Raw genomic sequence first — 24,927 nt, 5'->3', positions numbered from 1 at the left:
GTAAGGCTGCATGTCGGGAAGCTCTCTGGGGTTTTTCCCCCTCTTTACTCTCAATAGCAGAGACATGCTGATGCATGTTCCTGACAGCAGCCAGAGCTTAGGATGCTTTCATGGTTAAGGAGATTTTAACTGTTAGATTAAGAGCGTGATGTTTGAAGTTATCATTCATATTGACACATTAGCAGCCTTCAAGCTACACATTAAGTCTCCCTGCAGTGCACAGACTGTTGCATAATATTGATGGTTTCATGTTTTTGCATGTTGTCAAGGAATATTAGATGCATGTTACAACTGAAACTAATCAAGAATAGCTGTGTGTATTAATTGGCATGGACTCTACCGGCCTGTCAAGGAAAACACACAATCTCACACTAATCCGCCGAGACAAGATGCTGATCGCACAGAGTGTTGCCAGATCTTCAGACCGACATGCAGGCCCTGTCAGGCTGGGAGGCCTCAGGCTGGATTATATAACCAACGACAGACAGACAGATACACATGAGGTTTGAGGAACCTTGAGGCCACACAGTCCAACCTTTCTGCTTCCTGTTCTTATAGAGCTGAAGCTGACAGACGTACATTTGAAGCTTGTGTCTGACACCATCGTCGGCTGAAATGTAGGTTGAGTTCAGCAGACAGGGTCCCGGTAAGGACATCAAGGTGCAGGAAAAGATTTCACTCAAGTAGAAGTTCAAATAAAGTTAAAGGTGATTTTAGAAAATATTCTTGTTTGTTGCGATTGGGAGTTAGATTGATATCACCGTGAGGTTTAGGCTGGTTTTAGCTTCAAAAACCCTAAAAATAGTGTAACTCCAGCATCATAGGGGCCAAAAAAAAAGTAAAAACTGTGGAATGCTATAAAAAAATTTAAAAAAACTCACTGAAAATAAATGCAAACATCTGTACAATAATGGCTATTTTTAGCCAATTTAAATACAGTAAAACAGTAATTTCACATATTTTAAAGGAACAAAGTACTACTTAAATTTTTTTTTTTCATGTGGATGTTATTTACAGTTTTGCCCAATTTTGGGATTGTTTTTTTTTACATTTAACATGTAAATGAATACCGTTTTTCTGTCATTTTACAAGTTACTATCTGCAACTTAACAAAACAGGGAAAATCTGTATAATTGCTGTACATTGTTCAAAAACTACATTTAAAAACTTTTTTACTTACATTTTTTACTGTGTGGTGTTAGATCCTTTTCTCCTTAAATTGCAAAAAGCAGAACAATGAAATAAATTCATGAATGCAATCATTTTTAGACAAAACATGGACTTTCCCTATGCCTACAATCTATTCACCCAGTAAAGAATAATTTTGTTATGAAAAACAAACTGCTCCTGAATTTCAAAATTATGAATTAAATGCCTGTTATTAAAAAAATACAAATAATCATAGTAATAATACCTGTAACTTGGATGACAGCCTGTAGTTGACCTGCAAAGTCACAGAATTTTTCCCTTTAGTTGGATCTGGTGCATATGATTAATTTTTGGCTTCATCTCATCTTTGGATGAGATGTGTAGAACAAAATAATTTTGAAATTTGACAACTTTATATTTACATTTGATTTTTTTTGTGACTCAACTGCATGTCACACATGATTCACTGAAGAACTGTTGAAGAGTTACAAATCTGACATATTTGTCAGTTTTTAATGTTTTTTTTTGTTACAATAATTGGTGTAATTTTGGCATTATTTTAAAGAAAATCAGGCATTTTAAGCCACTGGTGGACTGGTTATTGTCTTTGAACTGCATGCTACATTATTTTTACTGTGCCAAGGAATGCAGCGGAGTTATGTGACGATCAGCATACGTTTGTCCGTCTGTCTGTCCGTCTGTCTGTCTGTTAGCAACATTACTCAAAAACAAACGGATTTAGATTTAATTTTCAGGAAAGGTCAGAAATGACACAAGGACCAATTGATTCGATTTTGGCAGTGATGTGGCTCATAGTCTGGATTCACGGATTTGTTAAAGATTCCGTATCATTATGGGATTTGTTTCTATGACTACAAGTGAACACTACGCCAGCTGCCTGCTGACGATCACATGATTGCGATCTATTATAAATCAATCTCTGTGGACTTATCGGGACTTATCTGTTGGAAATCATACAGAGAACAATTGATTAAATTGTGGGGGTGTTTCCAAGTCCCATCGATTCCTGCCGTCCGCTACATATTTAGGTCACATGATTCAGTATCATACATAACATACACATGCATAACACACGCCTGTGCTCAGTGCAAGGTCATTTTGTTTGTGGGTACATCTATATTAAATGGCCACATTCTATGTTGCCATGATTTCTGACCATCAATAACTAATAAATAAACAACTGCTGCATTTCTAGAAAAAAACAAAAGAAATGCTGCATTTCTGACAATGCCATATCGGGGAATGAACAACCTTGGCAGGACTGCGCTCTCAGAGTGCTTTTCTAGTTTTGTGTTTGAAGTACAGTCCTAAAAGTTTGTCTGAACAATCATTAAAAAAGTTTATAGGTGGTTCATCTGGAGGGCTGCAGTATTTATGTCTCCTGTGTTAAATATACAATCTGTAATTAACAGCAAATCAAAGTGAGGAAACCTGCTATTAGTTCTGTTTGTTCCCACTTGAAACAGGAGACAAATCTCATGACTCTGCAGTTCATTGTCTGCATATGTTACAGCTAAACATCAGATTTAAACAACTGTGACAAAGTCCGACTCTTTCTGCGTCTCGGTACAGTTTGTGCTGCATGATGGAGATTTAACACCGAAGTTGTGACAATTGTGTGACACCTCATTCAGCAGGTTGCAGCCCTTTACTATAGAGTCTCACTCAAGGTTGTAATCTGTAAATAATACATGAGTGGGAGTGGGAGAAACCCTGAGGAATTGAAAACATGTGGTGAAAACGCGAGAGAAAAGGTCACAGGAAAGCGGATCTCCTCTCAGACAAAAGGTGAGCGACCTGTTTTCATAGGAAGTGGAGCAGCGACAGGGATTTTCTGTTTTGTTTGCTGGTGTGCATTTTCAAAACCACTGTGTAAACTTCCTCTAAATCTCAATGGCACTCTGAATTTCACCTTAGGGTGCTAAATATTATATTTTTCCATTGCTGAAAATATGTGTTTACGCTCCCAAAAACAGCGAGTGTTAGGAAAATATTGATCCAGGATTACAGCTAGTCTCTGTCGGGTTACTGCAGCAGTCATTTTAATAAACATACAAAGGAAGCAGCGGAGAATTAACTTCACCACATGAACAGATTGCAGACTTAAATAAGACTCGCTTCCATTTATCAACACACTGTTGTCATGGAAATGCTCGTCGGGGCCAACAGCGAGCAGATGGCTCAAGAAATTGATGGCTACGACTCAAACTAGCTGATCCGCTGATTTGCTTCAGACCCAGGGGGACGGTGTTTGGACTCGCTCTCAGTTTGTGTATCAGTGCGTGGGTGTGTGTCGCTGCAGTGTAAGTCGAGGTCAACATGCACAGGCTTGCCGCCACCACCCTATGCAAGGTTTGTTATCGTGTCTCCTTCTTTCTCTGACAAGTTAGAAGTTTCCTGTTAAGGTGTAACTCGCCTGCAGGCGGGACTTGTCCGACTGTTTATGCACCTTTGCTGTTTGTTTCGACTTGCAAAAAGGAATTTCAGTTGCATAACTTGTTCTTCATCTCTGAGTTTGCAATCACCACAATTGGAAAACGTTAATGCCAGCTAAACCATGTTTTTATATATCAGTTATAATGATATAAATCATAAAAAAGGAAACAATCAAGTTCAAAATCTTTGATTATTTTCTACAAATCAGAAAAACCTGGAAGCAGCAATGTTTTTCCCATTGGTGTTAGCAATACTGGGAAAAAATGGTGGCTCTGCATACTATCTGACTCTCCTTTCCATATTTTCTGATATTTCGTGCTGAATGTATCCTCCAAGAACAACCACGACTGAGCAAAACTTAAATATCCAAGCAAAGTAACGTCCAGCAGGAATTAGCGCTCATGTTAGCAAGCTAACCCCATCTTTTTGAGTGTTAGCTTAGCTTGTTAGCTTCCACTTTCCAAGTTAAATACAAACTGAACAGGCAATTGGTTTCCTCAAATACTGGCCTTTGTAAATGGTTAGCTTAAACTGGTGGCTGACTGTTTGCGGTTGAAAAATGGCGGGAAATTCTTTTATAGGGTAAATAGAGCCCTGATGCACATCTGATCGCCCATAATTAATTCAGCACATTTTAAACAACAGACGATGAGTCAAAGTGTTTTCCAGTAAAGACATGCTAAGATTGACGCTACAAATTTGCCCAAAAAGTAAAAATTTTAAAGTAAGACCCTACAACATTATGCATCATACAAATTGTATGGTTTAAAATATCAAGGAAGGACCCTACAATATTTTTGTGTTATATAAGTTTACCTGACTAATTTAAATAGTCACGACCCTACAATATTGGATATGAGACACAATTACCTATCTATTTAAAATATTATGGTTAGGACTCTATAATATTATACATAACATAAATTTTACCTGATTTGAATATTAGGGCCCTACAATATTATGTCATACAAATGTACAAACTAATTTAAACAATCAGAAAGGACCCTACAATAATATATATAACTTAAATATAAGCACATAATTTAGATATTATTATCAGGACCACAATATTAGGACACCAATATTACATGTTTAAAAAAATGTACCTCGCAAATGCAAATTTTACGATAAAGACCCAACAATATTATCTATAATACAAAGTTACTTAACTTAAACATTGTATTTAAAATATATATTTACCTGAATATTTTCCATATTGAGGCTGTGACCACACAATAGAGTGTCATACAGATGTACCTGACTAATTCAAATATTAAGGTCAGGACCCTAAAATATAGTTGAGACCGTACAATATTATATATTAAACAAATGCACATGATGAATTGAAATAATGGGATTAAGACCCTACAGTATTATAGACTCTACCAAATCTAAATTTGAAAAAAATTTAAATTTGAAAGTCAGGATCCAATATTGGTCAGCTCTTGGATGAGAAATCAATAAACAGACATTGTTTGTGGAGAAACACGAAAACATTCAATCTGACCTTAAATTCAAAGGTTCAGCTAGACCCCGGGACCTTTTAAGATGAGAAAATCAGTCAGGCGAATGCTGTCTTCTGCTGAAATGGCTTTTAAAAATGGACCTTACTGTGCTCTTATGCAACCTTATGTAATCTTGTCTCAACTGGTTTATCATCAGTTCTGTTTAATTTTCTTGTACTTTTCTGTTTATCATTTTACCTGCAAACACTGCAGGACTTTTATTTTGAAAACTGCTGCGCAAATAAAGATGAATCTCTGTGATTTTGCTCTTTGTTTTGCTTTCTCTGCCCCTGCCACTGTATTATTATGAGTATTAATATCAATACAGCCACAGAGAAAACAGTCAGTCAGACAGACAGTCGGCCCCTAATGCAACTTTCCAATATTACCCATAATCCACCAGGATGCATCTAAGCGGACCAGTCCAGTTATCATGCTTAGACGCAGCCAATCAGACCTTGTCTTATGTAATCACTGAATTCACGTCGAGGCTCAGTGAAGGCAGACAGTTTGCGCCGAAATCCTCCCATCATTTTATCTGATGTTTGTTTCCTCATTGTCCCTCAAGACATACTGTTCCCTTCTTTTGTTCTTCAGTCTTTCAACCCTTTCAAACACACACACTCCTCCATCCTCCGTCCACGCCGGCTGTAATTGCGAACATTCCTCCTCCCAGCCAGCGTCTCCTGCTGTACATTCCTCAGACGTTAGACCGCAGCAGATGGGAATTACTGTAACGCTTCTGGTCCACTTATGTCATCACACACGTTGTATGTGAATTAAGAGTGACGTGTAAATCTCTGGATGTTTGGGATGTTATGAATGACGATGGTGTTTTGTTGGTGCTGCGAGCCAGCGGGCATGTGCAGCCAGGTGGTGAATGTGGAAAGTTGTATTTATTATACAGCAGGGGGATTAAAGCAGTAAAATGCTTTAATGGATTCTTGTGGCTGTGGTGAATATGAAGCCCATTTTCCAGCCCGCACTCACTCCCTGCTCTAAATTTTGAATAGGTTTACGTATGACTAGTAGAGGAACAGTTGTCCTGTGGCTTATTTTCCTACCTCTGAGCACCATTTGCATACATTTTCATTGAAGTTGCACCATTAGACTGCATGAAAAAAATGAAACAGTGATCTTTTGATGTGACTGTGGCACATTATATGGTTGCATTACAGCTTCCTGTCTTTTATGACTTGCATGCATGGAACACTGAAAAAAAAACTGTAAAAAGTCTGTAATATTCCAGCAGCTTGGGCACAACAGCAAACAAAATAACAGAAAGAAATAAAAGCACTCAGAGAGCGCAGTGCTCTGTCAAGGGTGCTCAGTTGTTATATGATTTCCGACGACTGAAATCTTGAAAAAAATTTGTGGCACCATAGAATGTCGCCATTTAATATAGATGGACCCACAAACAAAATGACCTTGCGCTGAGCACAGGCGTGTGTTATGCATGTGCGCATTATGTACAGATAACCTAAATATGTAGCGGGCAGCGGGAATTGATAGGACTTGGAAACACCCCCACAATTTAATCAATTGTTCCTTGTATTATCTATCTGTGAAGACATGCATTTCTATGCATCGAACACCAGGATACAAAATCTGTATAGTGTACCAAACAAAGCTGTGTGGAAAACAGGCATAACTACTAGCTATTGCAAAAATGCCCTCAATTTTGGAGAACATTAAGTCCTAGTGATATTTAATTGAGTTAATTATGTAAATATTCATACCCTGCACAGTCGTCATAGATGGGGAAAATAGCTACAGAGACCAAAACTGTTTATTGTGCCATTCTGGAAACATGTTTATTCTGCTGTAAAGTTGGACGTTTTAACATGGAGGTCTCTGGACACTGGCTCACGTTGGGGGTCAGCTTCAAGTGGACATTTAAGGAACTGCAGTTTTTAGCACTTCTGTATTGGTTTCATTTTTCAGGCCCAGTTGCTGCTGCTCGGAAGCAGCCAATCGAGAGAGGAAGCAGCTTCCAAATGTGCAGCATTTTATCTAAAGATAAGTTAACTGCTATCCCTACACTTGTGGCCTTCAGATGATAAAACTCCCCAGTTTTTAGCTTGTGATATAAAGCTGCTACAAGAGGAGAGGAACTTTTCATCTTGTGGTAGCTCCAGTGACTCACCCTTTGTGCCCTCCCAACCCTCACCCGCCTCCCCCTGCCTCCCGTCTGCTGCTTCACTGCTGCTTGTTCTTTTTCCTCTCACTGTACAACGTTAACACACCCGTGGCGGGAAAAGCCAGGCGTGCTATTGTCTGATTGGGGGCCACCGTTGGCGGCGGACAACAGCCGACCAATAAGAGGACCCCCTGCTGCGACAGCTGTCCTGCTGTTTCACTGATCTGTGGGCATTCCTGCTCATTAGTGGCCTTTGTTGTTCCTTTGGTGTGTGTGTGTGTGTGTATGTGTGTGTTCACGGCCGGGTGATGAATTAACTGTGGCAGGTAAAGTAAGAGGGACAGAATGAATATGCATGAGGCTGCGAGAGAAGATGTGCGAGGGCATTTTTGTGACTGAAAACCAGCAGGTGCAGTGAGAATGGAGTCCTTTCACTGTCTGTCACCGTTTAGACTCCACCTGGGGTCAGAGGTCTGGACTCTTGTTTTCATTACGTTGAAAACTGAGCTGTTTTCTTTCAGTCGTCCATGTGGAACAACAACACACAAGCTCAAATCTGTCGCTCTTACCTCATTTTTCGCCTCTTGCCAAGTGCCAGCATGCAGCCATATTTGGACACGAATGAACAGGCTCCATTTTCTGTGCAGGAATTTCTTAATCTGACTCCTTATCTTTGGTAATCGGTGCCACGATAAGAGATATTTAGGCCCAGAATCTTTCTGGGAAGATAAAGAAACAGCTCCCAGAAAGTCCGGTTGTGTTTATCTGTGTCACTGTTTGCAGAAAAGATTTGCTGAACTCTATTCATCCTTCTCACTTTCAATGTGACATTAGATTTCTAGCAGGTTTTTTTAATGATTTACTGCTATCAGGTGGTAGGAATGTAACAAAGGTAAACAAGCGAGACGTCTTGCAGCACATTATCCACCTTGCTCTCAGCTGGTTTTTGGATTTGCTGGACTTTTCAGTTTTTAGAGCATGCCTAAAGGTTTTCATGCATGAGGTCAGGTCTAAAGAATGTGGGCCGCCCCTTCCTGTGTTACTCTGACACCAGCCAGATAACCTGCCCATTACAAGGACAATATGTTACCACATCAAGAGGGACTTTTTTCTCTCTCAGCCCTGAGCTGAAGAACCTCTGTATTTGGTACAGAGAGCCGCCATTGTTTCAGGAATGTGGGAGGGATGGTGTGTTTATTAAGGAGAGGCGATTAGCTCGGGCATGAAGAGCTGCATGACATTTTTGTGTTTCACGAAAAGGGAAATACCGACAATAGGGAGTTCATTTCTCCATCCATTTGTTAAATCATTATACAGGGTGTCCATAAAGTCTCTTAACAATTTTAAGAATTTATTGCAAAGGCAGTTGATAAGATATCTTAATGTCCGGGGTCCGGCATGTTTGGTGTGAACCTGGTCAGGACTCTGTCACAGTGAATGCATAGTCCTGACAGCGAGGCAAAGAGGTGAAATATGATGAGTGTAAAAGGTGTTGGATTTATAGACGCACCATGAATCCCTGTGAAGTAAACGAAAAAAATAAAATAAACTGACAAGATGACTCCCTATCTGAAGGAACTTGGCAGAAGAGAAATATTCCAGCATTGCAATGATCCAAAGCACACTACCAAGATTACACAAGAGTTTCTACAGAAGATAAAAGTGAAGATTATGACCCGGGCAAATATGTGACCTGACATGAATCCAATATAACATCTTTAGGGTGTTTTAAAGATAAGTAACACGAACCCTACTGTGAAGAGCAGAATAAGAGAACATCTCTCTAGAAGTTTGGGATCCACCAAGAGGTTTAGTCTGTTATTAAAAATAAAGGTAGACATACATAGACATTATTGAAAAAAATGTGTGGTTTGCATCCCAGTGACTTTAGTTGCATAGAGTTCCTATTGTGGGGCCTGAATTTTTAATATAGCAAATCTAAAGTGTGAAATTCACTGCTGCTTAACAAGCAGTTATAAAGAGGCAACACTGTTTACCATCATTTGAGGCGTCCTCGCTTCTGCTGCATACTGTATCCATTATATCATCTATTAGCACATCTAAATAGGTGCAGTTTTCACAAAGCATGTCACCCAATTAGATGTCAATGTGTGGGCGTGTTAACAGTTCAGGTAGGTCTGATGCTGCTGTGGTTGTTTCATTTTAATTGGCTGGTGGTCATAGAGCTCAGGGATGCTTGGGAGAAACACAGCAGTTCGCAAGTATTGCACTTTACAGCTGTGTAACTGCAACTGTTTTTCCTTCTTTTTCTTTGCGCTTCACCCATCATTCATTTCTCAAATGTTTCTTGTCTGTACTTAATTCTAAGAGCATAAATTAGTGGAATTGACAGCATTTGCTTGAATTAAAAGGAGAAATGCCCTTTATTTGTGAACGCTGATAACAGGGAGGAAGAGGACGACGAAGAGGCCCAGATAGAGAACTGAGAGCGACCTTTCTCCAGCTCGAACCTCGTACACTTCTGCATTTGCCCTCGCCGAGGAGGAAGCGGGAGCGCTGACTTCCTGCTGCTCGCTCAGGTGGGCGGGACCTGCTGTAGCTTACCCACAATGCCTCGCGTGAATTCAGGCAGCAGAAAGGCAGGAAGTGTGACCCGGGCTTGATAACAGCGGGGGCGGCTATTTCTGAAAACGTCGAGCGCCGAGCAGACAAGGAGGTGTCTGTTCTGTTTCCTGCTGCTTGTTTTGTCAGATGTGAGCGGCTGAATGTGTCTTTATGTGTCAAAATGAACTGTTTGTGCTCTGAGGTCGCCACACCGACTCAGCAACACACAAAGGAACATCTAGATCAGTTTGGGTGACCGTTTTTCGCATCTTAAAACCCTCCTTTTGTCACCACCATGCAATTAAATCAAGAGGTAGCTGCATTCTAACCCTCTCTGTGTTTACGTGAAGAGAAAGGCTTGAGGCCTCCAGATATTGTTACTCAGCTTTTGAGCTTGAAAGGCAGCTGCTGAGTCCACATCAGTCTTTGTTTGATAAAAACCCGATGTGGAATTTTGGCCCTCGCCCCCTCCTTCCTTCCCTCTTTCTTCTGGGATGCCAAATAAGGCCAGTTTGCCACATCTGCTGAAATCCGAGGCCTCCGTTGACGCTGTCGCTCAGCGTCTCACTGAAAGAATGAGAGGGAGGAAAAAAAAGTGTGATATTTCTCTTTGCTCGGCTGACTTGATCCCTTCTCTTACTATGAAATGCATGACATCATCTGGTTTCTTTCCCTCCTCCCCTCCATTTTTTCCCTCTCTCTCTATCGTTCCCCTCTTTTTCATCCTTCTGCCTTTTTTTTCTTTCACATGTTGTCTGTTATGTAACTCTGGCGAGGCAGCCAGGGCAAGATTGTGAACCTTTGCACCGTGTGGAGAAAACATTTCCCCTTTTCCACCCCTGGATACAGCTGCTGTGTTTCAGACTGTCAGCATCAGAGTGCACAATTAACCCAACAGTCTCTGCACTTCTTTTAGTATGTTTAGATGAAGAACTTAAATGGCCTAAAATGGGCTCTTACTAATTCTTTGCAGCTGATGTAACTGCTGGCTTTTAAAGCAGGTATAAATTCTTTTTGCTTTGACGCTCACAAGAAGGTTTGTTTTGTTTAAAATGAACCACGTTTTGTTGAGTTTCTACCTACAAGGAGTCACTCAGTGAGAATGCGAGCATGAAACCAACATTTTCTGCACATTGTGTGACTTAATATTAATGCAAATTAGCCCACATAATTTCCCAAAAACAAAACAAGTGGCATTATTTTCAGCCCTGATACTAAAAAAAAAATAAGCCTCGGTGCTCAACGCCATCTTCCTGTTAAGTGTTACTTCCTCAAAACTGTAAACCAGCACACTGTGTATGTGTGTGTTTTTTTAACTCCGAAGTTCCCCTTTTGGAGTGCTACATGTTGGCTCAAAGCAAGGAAGTGAGATGCAGCGTTGTGGTTTAACTCAGATCAAGCAAGTCACAAAGCACTTCAGTTCAAAGGCAGGGGGAATGAATCGACCTGCACTCTGTCTTCAGATGTCCCACTCAGACTGGACATGTGCAGCAGCTCATTGTAGAAAAAGCTTTCATCCTCTGAATGGAGTTTTAGCTACAGACCAGGTTCTGTGTTCGCTGCAGATTCCTGGCGTCCAGTAGTTCAGAGGTTAACTGTTTGCAGAACTAACAGGACTGAAGGAGACGCCAGCTTTCACACCGACAGTCGTCAAGTGCATGTGATGTTTAGTGTCCTGATTTGAGGGTGTGTGTTCATACCAGGCATGTCTGGAGAGGTTTGCATGACCTCTGCACTGTGAGGTTTTACGACTTCAATTTCAGTTTGATGGAATGATTCAGATATTTCTTCAATGACTTGAATTACAGCGACTGAATCTGAAAGTTCAATGAGGTCAAATTACAAAAATATGCAAAGATCCTAGAGAGCGAGGACGGACACCGGCTCTTCTGGTTTGGTTCCAAAGAATACTGTTGCCATGCCAGCAGCTGTGTGAGGCTGTGCTTTGGCTTTAGTTGTTCTGTGAGCTAAATGCTAACATTAGCAGCTCTTTCAATATAGAATGATATTTATTTAGTAAATTATGGTCCCATTTAGAGCAAAATAGGCAATAAAGTAGAGCATGTTTCAGTCTGAGACTAGTTTGTGATCGAATAATTGCTCCTGTATCATCATGCATAGTGTCCTCAAGTTCTCAGTTCGATCGACCTTTTGATTTTTCATGCCTGATTTCAAAAAAACAAGATGGCCTAATTGCAAACTTGAGCTTCAGATATTTAGCCCACAAACCTGGCTATGTCCATCTTTTACATACATATCGATGCAACTGAATCCCTAAAGCGAGGCTAACTAACTTGTAGGTACATCTGGTATTGATTTTGCCTTCATTTCCCTGCTTTAAATACATCATCAGATTCACCTGCAATATATTAAAATCTATTACAACAGCTGAAGAAGTCAGAAAGTTTGCAGATGTAGTCACAAATATCCAACAACAACTAGGAAAAGTTTGCTAACGTTAGCTATCACAAGCTGCCAGACCATGTGGGGTTGTAGGTACCAAAATCTGGATCAGTCTCTGGAAAATGTGCAAGCTTCCTTGAAAAAGTTGCACAATCATGTTTTAAACCCTGCTGCATCTATGCTCTAAAGGAGAAATGTAACATTTTTGTTTACATTTTTGTTCAGACTAAAGAACTTCAGATGTGATTGCACCAAATCTGTTCAAAGCTTTTCCATCATTGCATGGTTCAAATGGAACAGTGTTTGCACATTCCTTCATCGATCACTCAAAGACACAAAGACAGAGCTGGTGACCCCTTTGCTCTCTTGGCTGTTGACATCTTTGCCACATGACTAATCAGGAATTTGTGGCAGGGAGCTCATGCATGCAGTTGAAACGTGTGCATCCAATTCAAAGCACAGTCTGAAAACACACCTCAACCCATACTTTCTTTCTCACCCTTTTCTACATTTTTTTTTCTCCACCTTACGTCACCCTGCTGCTGATTCTCCTCATTGTGCCTCCATCAGACGGCTGGAGTGGAGGACAGGCGCCAAGAGGAGAAATGGAGTTGTCGGAGGGGAGGAATGTGTTTGATGAATCTGCAGAAGAGCAGGAGAAGGTGAGGAAATGAATAGGAGAGAAGCCCAGTAGGAGGAAAAAGGAAAAGGTAGAAGAGCGTTAAGGGGTTAAGAAGTGTCCTGTGCACTCACACCGCAGGCCCATGAATCTTAACTGTGGGATATCTGGAATTCAGGCTCAATCACATAACGGAAATTACCAGAAAGGGCTGAGAGTCGGGGGGGTTGGAGGCTGAGAATGTAGAAGGAACAGTAGATGTGGCTCTGTGCTTTCAGATTCAGAGAAAAGTAGTTTAGTTTGATTGTTGTGCAGAAATGTGTCCTCGCCATGTCTTAATGTTTGCAGAAAATGCAAAAGAGATGAATCATTATCTCACACAGGAGGAGGGGGACTTTGGTTCTCATGTTAAACAGCAACAGAACCGTCTCGGGAATTGAGCTTCAGAGGAATTTCAACCAAAGCTGGGCCCTGAAATAACTTCATATCCGGCTCCAGATATGAGCAAAGAGAAGGACAAAAGCCTTCTGTTACTGTGGTCATTTACTGTGTGGGCTCCTCCCTGCAGACAACAGCACTATCAGCTCTTATCACGATGTGTTTGATCACTCCTTGCTGAGCAGGTAGATATTTAACAGTGTGGCTGTGTAGTTTTACACGACAGCAGCTGGACGTGAGAAACTTGGATTCCTTTAGTTTTATGATTAGAAGCATTAGATTAGAGATATCTGAGATGGTTAAACATTGAAAACTGAACAACTGTATTATATATACTTTGTTTGGAGCAGAGTAACATATGAAGCTAAACCTGAAGTCTAAATGTGGAAAAAAGACAAAAAATCTATTAAAATATGTAATCAATATTGAAGGTTTGTAAACACATTAAAAATCCAGTCATAATCAACAATAATAATCAACAGTTATTGCGGTCTCTGAAGCATGACACATGCAGCTTTTGAGACCAAAATAATAAAACAAGGTACACTAATAAGCATTTTCAGGCACTCTTGCTCAATTCTATTTGTTTTGCAGCCACAGCTTTGCTTGCTGTGGTTTGACCAGTAGTCTGCTGGCTAGTATCAGCTTCTATTAGTTTGGTGTTTAGTGTTAATCTTGTTATCGCTACTGTTCATCCAGAGTGTCATAATCTTGCTTTACAGTTACGTTGGCGTGCACACTGTGGTTCGAACTAGGTTTCTTTGATGGCGAAGTTGTTTTTTCATCTCCCTTTAAAGTGTGCACACTGGTGTTTGGTGCTAATTTAAGTAACCGCTGCAGCTCACAGCTGAAGAGCAGCAGCTCCTCACACCTGTGCACAGTTTCAGGCCTCCACTGTGATCACATTACAGGTTTAAGTCCAGTAGATGCTGCACAACTGTGAGCAACATGGGAGGATGTGGTTATTTGTGACCCAAGCCCCGGTGGTGGATTTCCCATAAGGCCAAGCATGTGTCCAGTTGGTGTGTGTGTGGGAGCGAAGGGGGGCTTCATGGGAAAACAAATGCGATGAATCAATGTGGAGAACAGTCGGAGCGCCGGAGGGAACATATGGTGGTAACCACTGAGGACTGAACATCACGTCTCTCAGAGTATTAAAGTCAATACTCAGATTCTGTCTTTATGATTAAGGTCACTGCTTTTGGAAACAAACAGCTCAATCAAATGATTTCAGAGCCATCAGTTGGAGCTTTACCTTGAGCTGCTACCCAGTCAAATGTTGCATCACATCACCGTTATGAAAGTTAGCGTCTGACAAAGCAACATAAACAGCATTGTTTCCCCACAACCACAAACAGAGTCACTGCATCTTGTGACTCTGCTTTTGACTAATTCGTCCACAAACAAGCTGATATGTGCTTTTCTTCCTGATTGTTTTTGGCTTTCACACAAGTTTTATCAGTGAAGGAAAATATGATCAACTCCAATAGACACAACAGTCGTTGCTTTTTGTGGTTTTCATGTTTGGCGAGTCTCATTTCCTGCCTGAGGCAGGAAATAAGTACAAGCAGAAGACTGTGACACTTTGTCGAGTTTATAACCCTCAAAATAGAAAGTCAAGAATCCCCCGAAACCTTGCAGAGTGTCAGTCAAAACAGAATAACCCCCATGGCACTGACAGAGGGAAAATAACTTCCACTCCAGTCATCTGCGATCGCCCTCGAGGTCATGATGGGTGGGATAACGACAGCCAGGCGACCCCCCTCTTCAGCACCAATACTGTCAGAAGCTTCAGCAGACACAAAGTCGAGGTTGATTTTTCTCTCGCAGCATGAAAACCACAAAGTCTCACTGTCACACGTGTTTTAGTAGCAGCTGCAGCAGCGTGAATCTCTGATGTGTTGGAAGAGATAAACAGAAATCCTCGTCATATTTAATAACATTTGACAGAATAAAAGCAAGGTACTAAAAATACTATCACAGATACATAAATAATACAATATCTAACAAAAGAACTTCATTGGTGCATCTTGTTTTGCCACTGATTTACCCAAATTTTTAAACTTTGGGCTTTATAGACAGTCGTGGATGTGCAAAAGTTCTTCTTATACTGTTTTCAGGCTTTGTTACAGGCGTTGATCCATACATGTGCAGTAAATCGCCATCTATGCATTCCAACACATTCACAGTTCCTGCTCTTGTAGAGTAAAAAAATGTTTGTTCTGATGATGAAAATTAAGTACATTGGACTCTAGCAGAAAATATAACACCAGTCTTGACCCCTCTGTCCACATACAACAACAAATAAGCTTCTTATTCACCCTTTTTTTGAGAGGTGCCACAGTCAGCAGATGATTAGCTTAGCTTAGCATCAGGGCTGGAAGCAGCTGAAGATACCAAACTCCATCTACTAGCATTGCTAAAGCTCAGTAATTGCTTCTACCAGTTGCCCATTAGGGCAAACTGTACTATATTTGTGGAGATATTATTTTCAGAGAACAGAGGCTGGAATAGAAATCTGAGGCAGGGCTCTATGACACCACTTACCAGGTACTTACCATGTAGTCTTGATATCTCTCCCCAGAAAGTTTCACAACCATTAACGACATGAGTCATCCTTGTGCAGGTAGTTTCATTAAACAGCCATGTAATTTGGGGGTTTGAATAAATACCTGGGATTCTGGACCAGCCAGAGAGAAGTGAAAAAGCTTCTTGGATGGGAGATGAAATGTGTTCAGTAACCGAAAGACAAGTCACAGTGATCACCAGTGCACAAAAACAATGAATTAAAAGACATTTTTAAAAATTGCAGTATACAATGTAAACTTTAATTTTCATTTTTACAGTTTTTATATTGAGGAAATTAACACACAATGCAGAATTTACCTTTTGTTTGCTAATCCTGCAAGGGAATGCTGAAATATGCATGCATTTGTGTTCCTGTCCTTCTGTCAGCAAAAAGAAAACATGCATCACCCTTCTGTACAGTCCCTAAGTAGGACGAACAGTATCGTACTGACAGTGACAATCGGCATTCTACCTCTAAAACACAAGACTTCATCATGTCTTATGATACCTTTTCACCCCGTTGTCTACACACATTGGGGTTGTTTGCAGGTTGTGGGTGGTTTGGGCCTGCAGGGACTTTACCATGTTGTCATGAATGTCTGCCCATGAAGAAACTGATCACTTTAACAAGAATGCCTCCCTCCTCCTCCACCTCCTCTTCCTCCTCCTCCTTCTCCTCCTACTCAGGATTTCTCAAGCTCAGGGCGGGGTACTGAGTGTGTGTTAGTGTGTGTGTGCTCATGCGTACATGCCATCAAGTGTGGCGTGGTCTCCACAAGAGGCGGAGACAACAAAAGCAGGATGTGATACAGCAGGACTTCACTTCCTCATACTGCTCCATCAGAAACAGCACAGTGCAGAGGGCGCCACCTATTGGCCAGCATCTGGCACAGTGGCGGCGTGCTGGTAAAATTCCATTCCCACAGATAAGGAGTGTACAAGTGCAAGCAGGCCGCAGTAAAATTACTTGATAAGATCCGAGGAGCCTTGTGAGTGTTTTTGGGAATTCCAGTCATGTGTGGCTGGAGGAGCAAAACAGAGGAGGCCTGGTGCGTTAATAATAGCTGAAATGGAGGTTTTCTTTTTGTTTCTGGCTCTTACATGAGTTCTCTGAGGGCTCAGCTGGACCCCACCCATGTCAATCCACACTCAGTTTGGGACCCTCCTGCGTTCTTCCACTCCCGACAGTCCACTCACAAACAACACGTGTCTACAAAAACTTGGATATCGCACGTTTCTTGGCTCACTGGCAAAAAATTCCTTAAGCCAGAACGCTGGTGTGCAGAAAAGGAAAGTTAAACATTAACGCTGCTGAAAGCCTCCTGGAAGCTTTAACTTCCATTTGGGGTTTTTAAAGCTGCTGTTTGAGGACCTGAGAGCCAGAAGCTATTATGTGAAGAGACACCAAATCAATTTTCCCTCAGGGCCTCCAGCACGTTGGCCTCAGCTGCATGAATCGTAGAAGCAAATTTTTAATATAACATTAAGGAGGGTGATGTCATACCGGCAGTTGCATAATGGCACCCTGCTCATCTATTTATGTGTCATGGGGGTATTTGTGCGTGAATAACAACATATATAATTAGAGAGGAATGTGCTTTGAAATACAGTGCTGCTGCTGAGTGCGATTCACTGAATTAAAAGAGTAATTTTCATGTAAAACCCACTTTCTGGTCCAGTTATATTATTGACACGGCCAGTGAAAGCAGCCTTGGGATGTTTGTGGGGATCACAAACAGGCCTCCAACTCTACTATTACAACTCTTGGCAAATTCACTGAATGCAGCATTACAGAGAAGAGAAACATCCTCAAAGGGCACAGTCATTTAATTAAGTGTGTTTTACAGTGAAATATTCCTAATGGGACTGTACAGAAAGGATTAGGGCTGGAGGATGATGCCGACTTCTTGTTTTGACTATAGATTTAGATTTAGGCCAAACTTCAGCCATATATGTATTAATAATATGTACCTTTTAGAGGTTTTCAACCAACAGAATGGGTTTGGATTGTGTACCAGTTCCAGAATCACGTGTCCGAAAGCAAACCTACACCGGTGTTGTCATGATTCCTATTCAGATCCAACTGGCATCTGGTTTTCCTAGGAACCAATATTTTAACCGAACAACCCAAATTAATTTGGGCAAAATACCAGGAGGAATTGGACCAGTTGTCAAAAAGCCCTATTGAAGGCCCAAAATTGACCTGAATGTAATTGCTGTGATTTCTGTCTGTTTAATGTCGAGGCAAGTAAATGTGTGCAAGTTATTGAGACTAGCTCAACTTTGAAAACAGAAAATCTGAGGCACCTTGATGGTGCACAAGCTGCACCATCCATTCTTAGTGTTACTGTCAGAGAATATACGTGCTGTACAAAAAAGGAATCGTTTGCAGAAGTCATGGTCCCATTACCAACAAAAACTCGCTTAAGAATGGACTTTTTGAAAGCACTTAGCAATCTAATCACTTTCCTGCTGTTTAGCCCATAGGGTTTTCCCTAGCGTTTCAATAACCAAAACTATTTGTCCTGTTAGCAGCCACATTTACTAGCTTCACTTGCAAGCAATTAGCAGTTAGTTGCTCAGAGGGCTTTTCTACTGTTCCAATAAACAGTCTAAACTTACGGTTCAGTTAGCAAACTGTGAGAAAACTTATAGACTGTTGTATTCAGAAGACTGTTTTTAAATAAAGACCTCTGAACTTATTGTCCCATTACCCAAAACTAGCTTCCAAACTGACTGTAAGGAATTACTTAGTAATCTAGTTAGCTCAGAGGACTTTTCTCTACTACTGTTACAATAAACTGTCTCAACTTATTGTCCCGTTAGCAACAAATTAACTGGCTTACCAACCAGCATGCAGTTAGCATACGGGTTAGCCGAGAAAGCTTTTTCTCCTTTTCAATAACACATATTACTGAATGAAATTATGTCAAATCTTGAGAACACAACACTAGGAAGAAGTAAACAGCATAGGAGAATCTGGCAGCTGCAGAATTTTTCTATAAATTTGAGATTCATTATCTGAAAGTCTTCATGCTTTGCTTCTGTTGCTTATTAGTGCCTAAAAAAGTACCAGGTTTATATTGTTTAGAGCGTTTACTAGTCAAGTCTTTTGGTTTTAAATAACTCAACCAGACAGTCTTGCATGTTTACAAAGTGAAACCTAAGGTTCAATCTTCCCAACACAATAATTTCCGTACAGTAAATAGTTACACAATGTTTTGGCTGCAATATAAAGTTACACTCTCATTTAAACAATAATACATATGTTCCCCTTGAGCCACACAAAGCTTCTATTTTATACTTAACTCAGGTCACTCTTAAGTGTGTGATCAAAACTTCACTGGCTCCGAAGGCATAATAACAGCAACCTACAAACTAGTCTGTCCACTGTTGTGGTTCTGACGCACGGAAACACTTCTTGTCTGAGCTCCATAACCATGAATTATCCTAAACAGCCATTCATCTTCTTCTCTCATTACATGCACTTCACCACAGCTGACAGACTTGCCTCGTCTTGCTTCCAGATAACTTCTACTTTTAAATTCTTGTCTGGAGGCCGTATGTGACGACTGCATGTTTCTGCAAGTCCTGCAAATCCTCCATTAGTGTTACAGCCTGGCAGAAATAAGTAAGCGTATGGTCATAATCATACAGTTTAATGCATAAGTGTACTTCAGGTTTTCTTTTCAATGAATGCTGCAATTGTAGGTCACACCCACAGCTCTTACTGTGCTTTTACTGGCTTAATCCAGCTTTGTTGTTGTTGTGAAATAACAGGAAAGAGGCTTGTAAATAAACAGAAATCTAGCCTGGCTTCTGAATACCTGCTGTGGGAATAACCTGAAAGCCAAAGGCACACACCTAAATCCTTACGTAAAGCAGTAATCCCACAATACATTTTAGACAAATCACTGGCTGACAGCTGCACGGCTCTGTGGTGATACTTTGTACAGATTAAACTCATTGCAAAACATTTCAAGGACGACTGCAGGATGTTAGAGAGTCTCATCACTCAGAATCTCATTTTAAAATTTGGAATGAACTTAATTTCTCAGAAGAATTACCTCAAAACAACTGAAGCGTGCATTTATTGCTATTATAAGAATGATGATGGCAAACTAACCCTAAAACCTCCATGGTCCTTATCAGGATGTGATTCTGTGAAACTGTGGCTCCATCTAGGGGTGAAAACAGGAAAGTGTTCTGTTCTGGACACATCCAACATGGCTGCTCCCATGCAGACGTTTGTTGGATTGTTGTTAGCAGGAAGAAGCTGCAAACCATGAATGAAACCAGGTAAACCACATGCACAGGTATGTTTTAACGTGTTGATTGGTGTATGCTTCTCAGGAACACATCAAGAAAACAGCAGTTCTGTTTGCACTCAATTGCAAAGGCCTGTATGTTAGGTTTTCTATTTTATTTGTGATTTTTAAAGGCCGGTTGTGTTTATCTTTCAGATTCTTGTTCTTGTTCTGTTTGCAGCTACAATGGATGCAAAGGAAATAGTCCATTGTGCTCTTCAGATAGAGAAACTGAATTCAGAGGGAAGCTATGGGGACATCGCGTCTCTCCTTGGAGACCTGGAGAAGTCTCACATCACAGCAGAGCAGCTGGAAACAACAGACATCGTCAAAGTGCTGTACAAGCTCCTGAAAACCTGCTCAGACGACAGCGTGAAGAAGATACTCAAGAGCTTGTTGTCCAAGTGGAAGAGACAGTACAGCAAAGATGTGAAAGGAGTGAAATGGACAGAGGATCCTGAGATAACTTCTTCAACAGAAGAGGCTAGAGATGGTAGAGTTTCCAACAATTTCCATTCAGATGCAGGACAAACGTGTGACAGTAAGGAGGACAGCGTTGCAGAACAGGATGCGACATCTTTACAGGCTAAACCGAGCTTCCGGACTTCTGCATCTTCGGATTCCGTTCGAAGCAAATGTGCTGAGCTCCTCCTCGCTGCCCTCCAACCTGAACCTCCTGATGGAGACAAAGCTGCAGAGTTAGCCGGACACATCGAGCAGCACATCCACGAGCTCCACAAACCCAACCAGGTCAAATACAAGGCCTGTATGAGGAGCAAGGTAGCCAACCTGAGGAACCCCAAAAACAGTCACCTTCGTCAGGGCCTCCTCAGCGGCTCCCTGCCTCCGGAGGACTTCGCCCGGATGTCTGCGGAGGAGATGGCCGGTGAGGAGCTCCGGCAGCTGAGGGAGGAGTATTCATCCAGGGGGTTGAGCGAGAGGCAGCTTCCTCGGGGGGTAGAAGGGACGCAGACGCAGAAGATTCGCTGCAAAAGATGTGGCGGATCAGACTGCAGGGTGACGCAGGTGTCCAGAGGAGCCTTGTTCTTACCCGCATGGGTGAGGAGCAGCGGCCCCGACGACGACGCCATGACCTTTGTGACCTGCAGCGGATGTGGACAGCAGTGGTACCATAGCGGCTGGACCTGCCTCTAAACCAGCTGTCAGGTGAATCAGACAGCAGTGATGAACCAAGAGAAGTTAATCAGTTAATCAGGAATGGAAGCAACAGACCTACAAAAGCATTTGTTTTCAGATTTATGTATAATTCAGCCTCCATGCACTAGAATTATCATAAAGGAAGGATCAGTTTGTCTCTTCTTTTCTTGATTAAGTCTATAAAATCCTCATTTCCTTGTGTCTAAGCTGACATATTCATTATTCATGTTTCGTCCAATCAGCAGTCCCAAATACCTAGAAATTCTTCACAAAAGGCTACAACCAGAAAAATAATACATTTTTAGGAGCTGGAACAGTTGCTTTTTTAATTTGCATTTTGCCTTAATAATAAGTTTTGTAATGTATTAAGCTGTGGTGTATGTTCAACATTGTGTGACGTTGCCCTCATATGAGTTGCTTTTCCTTTCATTGTGCTGTTATGTGGACTGAGAAATGCTAGAATTCTTCACCACAATTAGGAAAGAGTTATGCTATTCCAGTTTTTAATGTTTATTTTAATGCCACATCGAAAATAACAGAATGAATGAGAGACTTTCCTGAAACCAAACATGTCTTTTTTTTTTTTTTTTTTTACCTTGGTAACATGTCCCGACTGAGTTTTTGGGGAGAAACATCAGTCAATGCCATTTCTGACCATTTGTACCTTGAAACTGCAGCTTCATAAACATGAATTTAACACATTTTCCAAGTGCGTCAAGGTTTCTTTTTGGTTCTTGAAGATATTTCACCTCTGATTGAGGAAACTTCCTCAGTTCTGATTGACTCTTACCCCTAAATTTCATGACTAATGGCTTGTTAACAACCCAAGGATCTCATGATGCGAGATGTGAACAGTTGTGAAACTATCTGGTGATTGATCTCAGGACTGCTTTCTAAGTACGTGATTGGGTGTTGTAGACCATCTCCTCTGTTTCCAGTTGAAGTGCAGTCCAATCTGTCCTTTCTGTTTTGAATGTAAGCAACGCTCTGAGACAAAAACTAGTTCATCTGAAGGATAAAACACACAAACACAAGCTGAGCAGCATTGTATCTGCAGTCCAATGGAGCAAGGAGTGACAGTCCCATATGAAATCCAGTTCTACAGGACAAGACTCATTGGTCCACCTGTATCTAAAGGATAATTTAGACATTCCTTTGAGGACAGCAATGTCTCAAAACAGAGGAGGAGGTCTAGGATGCCACTCATCAGGTACTCAGAATGCTCTCTTAAAATTGTTTGCCAGACAGTTTCACCACTATTAACAGCCTGAGTCATGCTTCATCTGGCAGTTTCACAACCATTTACAAGCTGCTATTGTGTGATGTAGAGCAACTACAGATGAACTGATGTGCTTGAGCTGCAGTGAGTGGAGAAACATGGATGCACAAAGAGGCAGGGACTTCATAGATCTGCACATTCAAGAGCAGACAATGTAGAGTTACATCTGAGCCATTTAAGGCACAAGGGTAGTATTTTTATGATCAAATATCTAAGTTTGATTTACAGAGATGATTTTTTATGGGTTGAATCAACAACTGGAGGGACTTTAATCTAACTCTAAAACAGGAGGATGAGTCAAAGGGATTATGGTTGTGGTTTAAACAAGACTGATTGTAAATTTTTTCGTGATGGAACTCCAGAATTTGCCTTTTTGAAAATGCTTTCACCAGCAAACCTGTTGCTAAGCGCTCAAACTGTGCCTGGTTAAGTTTCCGATTCAGGCTGAAAAGCTGAGTCACTGCTGATTGCATTTACGGATCGAAACGTTTCAAGAAGTAGCTCTCGTCATCTTCAAACCATTTCCTGCCTCTGCTCTCTAACAGCCCTTTAGTTTATTTCTGCTTACAGTAGCTCATTAACTGCTTTTTCCTGCCCTTGCTCTGCTGCATTTTCTGGCCACTGAAGTCTGAACCTTTGCTCTTAATAATGTATAATTTTTTATCTTTGCTTATAAGGGGATTCTTCTGCACTTATAGTGAGTAATTCTGGGTTTGAATGTTGAGTGAATTCCTTAGAAAAGAAAAAAAAACATGCCTCTGGCCTTCCATTCATTTGTGGCCAACTGAATGTGGAGAATGGGGCATGTGACCTCTGACAACGGTGAGCATGTGAGTCATTAATCTGCCCTTCTGAGCAGCCTGGGGTGGGTATCCACTGGTGGTCTGCCGATGTGGCACACTGACTCAGTTACACATCACATGGACAGGCCTTTTAAGAAATCTTTCACTTTTATTCTGGTTAGTCTGCTGATCCAACAACCTTTCTGTTGTGTGCAAATGTCCAGACGTTAAACTCTCAGTAACGTATCGTCAGCTGTATCTCTCTGTGTTGTGTCCCCCTTCACATGCTCCTTGTCTTTTAGGCTGGATAAGATATAGAACCAATTTCATGCTTTCAGTCACATTCACAGAAAGAAAGAGACAATAAGTAGGTAACAGAGATGACAAGGTGGGAAATTAAAACAGGAGTCTGTGCTGTTTAAATGAGCTTAAAACACTTTAATAGACTTGTGGAGTGTTGTTGCAATGTGGTGCAAGTTTTTGGTATTTTATCTCAGTGGTTCCTCATATTTTTGGCCTTTAATGTGATCCAATAAAACAAATCAGTTTAGATGAGATCCTCCATCACAAGTTGAGGACAGAACTGCTGAACGTAAAAAGCAGGAAAGACAGAAAAATATCAACAGAAGTTAGTACAAGAGTAAAATGAGCAGCAGTGTTAGTTGTAGTTGAAATATAATAACTCCTATACCTGTACATTTAGGATGGGCAGTGCAGTTTTGAGTGGGTTTGTGCAACATTTATTTATATGTTATTTTATCTAATTATTTTCATACATATATAGTAATACATTTTGCATAATCTATTTCACATATATATGTTATCTTAGCTGTTGTTATCGTTTTTATCCCACGAAGGAGAGGCATTCAAAATTTCGCTGTACATATATGCAATGACAATAAAGGCATTTGATTTGATTTGATTAGTTGACCAACTTATCCTCTTCCTCATTTCTTATTTATTTATCAGTCATTTAACAGTCATCACTGACATACTGTATGCATATGTGTGTATATATATGTGTGTGTGTGTGTGTGTGTGTGTGTGTGTGTGTGTGTGTGTATGTGTGTGTGTGTGTGTGTTTTTTGTTTTTTATATTTTTCCAAGTAACTTCATTCATATTTCTTTACTTAATGGATTTTATCATTTACAGTTCGATTAAATATGCGTCTTGTTATATATTAAATATATATTAAATTTAATATTAATATTTAATTTTTTTATATTATATAAATAGTGTTTTTGTGGAATTTATGGTATTTTTCTGTTATTCTTATTTATAAATTATTAAGCCACCTTTAAATGAAAGAGCATGCAATGAAAGATTGCAGATCTCTACCTGATGAATAGCAAAAAAATACTGTAAATATATTCTAATTTGTAACAAATATAGAAAAATATCCTCTAATATAACGCAGGATCCTTTTTGTACAGAAATGTGAGTAAAGAAATGTTAAAAACAGAATTATTTTTAAAAAAAATTACCTGTAAAACACTGAGAAAAATAAAATGTAAAAAACTGTCCGTGTATTTATCTGGCAATTGGATTTTCCGTTC

At 40.6% G+C, this 24,927-nt stretch overlaps 1 protein-coding gene across 5 annotated transcripts; it reads left to right on the top strand.

Moving 5' to 3' along the window:
• Positions 1–2,794: 2,794 nt before the first annotated feature.
• Positions 2,795–24,287, top strand: LOC111580289 (transcription elongation factor A N-terminal and central domain-containing protein). 5 transcript variants are annotated; one of them, XM_035956165.2, is made up of 3 exons: positions 2,795–2,958; positions 12,790–12,881; positions 20,333–24,287. In XM_035956165.2, the coding sequence occupies exon 3, from the start codon at positions 20,338–20,340 to the stop codon at positions 21,304–21,306; it is 969 nt and encodes a 322-aa protein (XP_035812058.2). In that variant the 5' UTR covers positions 2,795–2,958; positions 12,790–12,881; positions 20,333–20,337; the 3' UTR covers positions 21,307–24,287. The 5 variants fall into 5 exon arrangements, with proteins under 5 accessions (XP_035812058.2, XP_023143743.2, XP_023143744.2 ...); XM_023287975.3 differs by lacking the exons at positions 2,795–2,958; positions 12,790–12,881 and adding an exon at positions 13,631–20,160 and having other exon boundaries at positions 20,308–24,287; XM_023287976.3 differs by lacking the exons at positions 2,795–2,958; positions 12,790–12,881 and adding an exon at positions 13,632–20,143.
• The last annotated feature ends 640 nt before the right edge of the window (positions 24,288–24,927 follow it).

The sequence above is a fragment of the Amphiprion ocellaris genome, chromosome 24, assembly GCF_022539595.1.
Source record: "Amphiprion ocellaris isolate individual 3 ecotype Okinawa chromosome 24, ASM2253959v1, whole genome shotgun sequence".
Lineage (NCBI taxonomy): Eukaryota > Metazoa > Chordata > Actinopteri > Pomacentridae > Amphiprion > Amphiprion ocellaris.
Note: the sequence above shows the minus strand (reverse complement) of the source record. Positions and strands in the feature narration are given on the sequence as shown.

Bases quoted from the DNA above. Each gene is read 5' to 3' on its own strand.
- LOC111580289 (XM_023287975.3), top strand. From the start codon at position 20,134: ATGAAACCAGGTAAACCACATGCACAG. The intron at 20,161-20,307 runs GTATGTTTTAAC...TTTATCTTTCAG, and splicing joins CAGGTAAACCACATGCACAG to ATTCTTGTTCTTGTTCTGTT.